This window comes from Pollicipes pollicipes, unplaced genomic scaffold (assembly GCF_011947565.3).
Source record: "Pollicipes pollicipes isolate AB1234 unplaced genomic scaffold, Ppol_2.1 Scaffold_4002;HRSCAF=4701_pilon_pilon_pilon, whole genome shotgun sequence".
Classification (NCBI taxonomy): Eukaryota; Metazoa; Arthropoda; class Thecostraca; order Pollicipedomorpha; family Pollicipedidae; genus Pollicipes; species Pollicipes pollicipes.
Genome location: NW_023596420.1, coordinates 7,904,602 through 7,909,682, shown reverse-complemented (window position 1 = coordinate 7,909,682; position 5,081 = coordinate 7,904,602). Strand labels below are relative to the sequence as shown.

The window sequence follows — 5,081 nt, the reverse complement described above, 5'->3', positions numbered from 1 at the left end:
TTTGCCCGTCGGTTTTGTAACCAAAAATCAAGGCTGAATCTAGGTTTTGATGTGCTAAACTAATGCAAGGCTGCTTACGTAAACTGAACTGATGGTTTTTCGCCCTCTTTAGCCACCTCTCGCGCTGATTTTTCATAAAGCGAAAGATGTCATCACGCCTTCCTTATTTTTAGCTCCTTTTTTCATTGGCAACATTTCATGTGGTCAAAATAACAAAAATTAATAAACTATCCACAAGATACGGTGGTCGTTCGAAACCCACGTCGTGCATTCTTGACCACTTTTGAATTCCTCTCCCCCTCTCTGGTTATGCACAAGTCACGTTGGATGCTTCTCCATCTCCTTTGTTACACTATGGTAAGCACAACGTCTCAAAAAGTACCATCCGTTCAGCACTTCATAGACCAGGCATGCGAGACCAATCATGGAATGACCCTTGTCATAATGGAAGCCAAGTACGGTTTTAAGGTTTACGAGGTACTCTCAATATTTAGCTATTATTTGCAACCACATCTGAGCGTAGCATTATGCCGTTCAAAACTTCAATATCCAATTGCACTGTTGTGTATTTCATTGCTTGTCGCCCAACATGCAACAGAGTATTGTTCAACAATGCAACAACTCGTATTATGTAATACACATGTTCACACGATAAGAACGGCCCGCACGCAGAAGTACGTAGCAAACGAACACAAAGCATATATATTTTCTCAACAGCTATGGTTCGTTTGAAAAAATGGACACCGGTTAAATAATGCCAAGAAGTGGGCATATCACGAGAATCTGTTACAAATATACTCCACGTCACACAACAAACCAGAGTGCGGAGGTGCCCGTTAACAACCCTCCTGTTTAAACGAGCGAGTGGTTACAACAAAATGCGATGCAGCGGGTACGTTTACCTGACCAGTACATGTGTCGTCACCGTCTTTAACAACACAATTACAGCAAAGGTCATGGGAGATAACAGCTTCGAATTGTGATGTTCGGTTCATGAGTAGCCCAATCAATCGCTGACCGTGAAACTTTCGTTGCAAACCCTCTAAGCGAATCTGCACGGCTGGGGCAAAGTTCCCCATACCTTATCCCATATTTGCACGATTTCTGTAGGGATGACGTGGATCCAGTTCTATGTGAAGGCATTCCCGCACGTTCAAAGATCGGCGATTTATACCTCATCCCGACGGCGGCCGTTCTGATGACTATCCAGAGAAACAGTGTTGACGGCCACACGCCGACGCGAGTCCGTTGCGTGATGGCTGCCCCGACGCGTCAGACCCTCCCAGACTCCAGTCCAGTCAACAACGACGACGCACTGTCCGCCGGGAACGTCGTCATCCATTCCGCTTCCCACGACCCGGTCCGCACTTTCACTCCGCCGCCCGCGCCTCCCAGCGACCTACGGCGCCGACAACTGCCTCCCAGCTCCTCCACCCCACTTCAGCTCAGGACACTCTCACTCACCGCGCGTTCCGGCCCAACCGGGGTGAGCCGACTGTTCACCACAGCGAGCGTCCTCCCAAGCCCTCGATCCCAGTGACGTCAGATGGGCGTCCCAGTGAGGTCAGACAAGCGTCACGATACGGACAGACCCGTCCTATTCGCCGCGCGTCGACACGACGACGGCACCCGCGCCCCTCCCCGCTTCGAAGGACCGGTTAGTTAGACTGAAACACACGCACACGCACGCGCACACGCACACATACACACACGCATGTCCATCTGAACCACGCTGTTCAAAACCGAGTGAACACGCACGCACACACACACACGCGCGCATACGTATGTCAGTCTGTGTCACGCTGTTCAAAGCCGAGTGAAGTTCGACGCCTCGGTGGTGGCAGGGTTCACGAATTTGGCATTGAGATTGGACCTTCGCGGCATCAACAGCGGCCGCGACATCCGCGGCCACCACCTCCAGTCACGACATCGCAACGCTGTACGCCTCGCAAACGGAACGTCCGGGCCCGCGCCTCTCCAGCGCCGCGCTCCTGCGGCCTCCGCACCCGCACGCGGGACCACACGGCCAGACCGCTTCGCCAAGCGTCCCGACCGCTCCGCCCCGCCGGCTGCTCGCATCGCGGCCAGCGAGCGAGGCCCGGGGCCGCGTCCCACGTGTCCACCGCGCGGCTGGCGGGCGGCGGCGCTATATCGAGTTCATGGAGGAGGCGCGCGAGGTGGAGGAGGCCGGCGGGGGCGGTGCGTTGCCGGGGGCGGCGTCGCCCGTCACCTGCTCCTCCAGCGAGTGCTGCAGCGCCACCGGCGTCAGCCACTCCTTGGGCAGGCAGCGCTCCAGGAAGGGCACCATGGCGCTGACCGAGGCCAGCCGGTTCACCCAGGAGGGGATCTCGCGGCCCACCAGCAGCTGTCGGCCGGGAAAGCGGGACGTCACAGGGGGTTCAGGCGGAGAGACGCTGTGGTCCGGTGTTCAGACCGGCAGGCACGTGAGACGGCCATGGTGGACTGGCAGACCGACGTCCACACGGCCCTGGGATGACTGGCCGGGACGCCGACGAGCGCAAAGACGAGCGTCAGACGACGGGCCCGCCGACAAAAATGAAGAGATGTGGCGGCCACGGCCCACCAACGGAAGATGTTGAGGGCTGGTCGACCGACAACCAAATAAAAAACACACGCAGACTTGATGACAGAGGCTTGGTTCCGAGGCAGAAATCAACGGGCTCCTGTATCCACGCATGCACCTGCGGCAGTCGTTGAAGACGACCCACCTGATTTGAAGCGAGCTGCGACGATTCAAATGGGGAATGGTCGGTACAACTTAACAATTCGAAGGGAAGTCACTGGAAACAGTTATATAAAAATATCAAGGATGGCAACAGTTATAGAGATGGCATATTGAAGCATTCCCGCGGCAGCGGCAAAGTACTTCTGAATACAGCTCCTCCTTACAGAATGACGTAGAAGGTCTCATCCAGTTAATGACACGTGCACAGACTCGGCAGTGTCAAAGTGACCAAGTTGCCACTTCCTCACGGGATACCTACACAGTTTTACGCCTATCATGCCGAATTTATTGATATACGCTTCAGATCTATGGCAGGTCTGGAAGAACTAAAAAATGCAGCGCACTAACGGATAATACGACTTTCATATGCCCTATGTATGTATGCTGCACTGGTCTGCATCATACTTTATGAGGCTGGGCGCTGCATGACCTTTAGCAGTCGATGCGCCCTAAAACCCCAAATCATCATCATCACATACTTTATGAGGCCATTCTAGTTTAGTGTCAAAATCACGCTCACAAATATCATGCCGGTGCTGCGTCAAGCATGCGTTGGAGGTCTCGCGACATATCGCATACTTGAAAACGAAAATTTGATTCAACCTGGGGAAGTAGAACAGGGCTGGAGAAATAAAGGCCGAACAACTCTGCCTATGAGCTATGTTCACAGTGGCGGATACGACACCACGACCCGGAGCAAGCAAACCAACATATTTATTCCGCAACCTGCAGGGCTTCTATCACTTGGTTGAGCATCAGAAGCTTCTATTTTGCTTCACAACATATATTGCTAACATGTTACGAAGGCGAGGCAAAACGTCGTCGATAATTATTCGGGAAGACAATCTGCGCGTCCGCAGCCGTCTGTTGCGCGGCGGGTGGACTGGACACAGACGAAGTCATCGCTCACCTGGGCCAGGTTAGAGGTGAAATGATTGCAGTTCTTGTTGATTAGATGATACCGCTCGCCCCTGAAGTCCTTCCCCATTTCCTCGATGATCCGGTCCAAGTCTTCCCGAGTGAAGTCCGTGTAGCCCAAGTGGATGGATTGTCTGGAACAGACGCCGAATGTGCGAGGGTGTAGCTGGAGGGATCATTGTCGTATGCTCATGGCATGCTCACGAATCCTAGTCGGAAAGGCACGCACTCTCATTTCGTCCACTGCGTCATTTAAAAAAGCAGACAAAGCGTACCACGTATCGTCAAGAAGAGGTCAAAACATAGCAAACGACACGTTTGCTGATGTACAAAGGACGACAACTTGGTCACGTCGCGCGTGGACGTGGGAACAAGGCAGTGAAAGGAAGTGGAGGGCGAGGGGGACGGACACGTGTCGCCCACCGTAGGCTTGACATTAACCCCATGGTGACATCTGTGACGCAAAAAAAACTTGAACGTGGCTTAACTACCGGCTTTTTGGAGCGTCACCACCAGTGACGCGAAGTATGTCGACCGTGCCAGGCTTTTGGCAGAGGAAACCACGGACCATGGCCAAGTCAAACGCACCATTTAGGCTCACGGCCTCTGACTTCAAAAGCGCGGCGACATCAACGTCGCGTTTCAGGTCGAACTTGTTCCGGGACTCCGGTCCGCCGTGTGTCGACGGAAGCACGCTCCAGATCACATCACCGACGATAACCACCAGACGTCAGAGCAATAGCGTAACATACATCACCGGTGTGAGAGGCACGCCGTCCCACGCTCCCAGTCCCCTAGCTGGCACCACTTCACACCTTTCCATCCGCTGGCAGCGCTCGATTCGTCCACTGCCAACTCCCGGTTCCGTTGACACACCGGCCACCCACCACCCATCACTCGCTCAGTCACACCCGGTCCAGCGCCGACACGGTCACCTACTTGAACTTGAATTGCTCGCCCAGGTCGTCGGCGTCTCTCGGCCGGATGGTGAAGATGCCGGAGAAAGGGAACGGATGACCGCCGTAGGCATACTCTGAAACAGGCCACCCGCAGTGCGGTGAGGCAGGGCACTTGTGAACACGCATGTACACGGACAAGCCAATTAAGTTCCGGGGTGATGACACCACTATGACGCCTGTTATCCGCACAACACTGTCAAATAGTAGCGAAAAGACAGGCACGGGTAGACAGGAGGACTTAAAACGACTTGAAACGAAAAAGGCGACAGGACTTGGCCGTTCCCATAGAACCACGGACGGAACACTTTACTTGAACCGGCCGTGATCTGTTGCAGCTTAATTACAGACGAGGGTTAAGGACCAATTCATCTTAAACGCCCAACAAATCCACAGAACGCGATGCATGTGATTGTGCACAGCGGCCGAGATGGAAACATCAACAAATGACCTACCAAAGC

At 53.9% G+C, this 5,081-nt stretch overlaps 1 protein-coding gene across 1 annotated transcript in view; it reads right to left on the bottom strand.

Moving 5' to 3' along the window:
* Window positions 1-1,662: 1,662 nt before the first annotated feature.
* Window positions 1,663-5,081, bottom strand: part of LOC119093482 (deubiquitinase DESI2-like) — an 8,061-nt gene continuing 4,642 nt past the window's right edge. The window contains exons 2-5 of the mRNA XM_037216441.1: window positions 4,604-4,697; window positions 3,657-3,798; window positions 2,197-2,365; window positions 1,663-1,667 (exon numbers count right to left, since the gene is read on the bottom strand). Coding sequence (XP_037072336.1) covers window positions 1,663-1,667; window positions 2,197-2,365; window positions 3,657-3,798; window positions 4,604-4,697 — 410 coding nt within the window. The remainder of the gene's footprint in view (window positions 1,668-2,196; window positions 2,366-3,656; window positions 3,799-4,603; window positions 4,698-5,081) is intronic.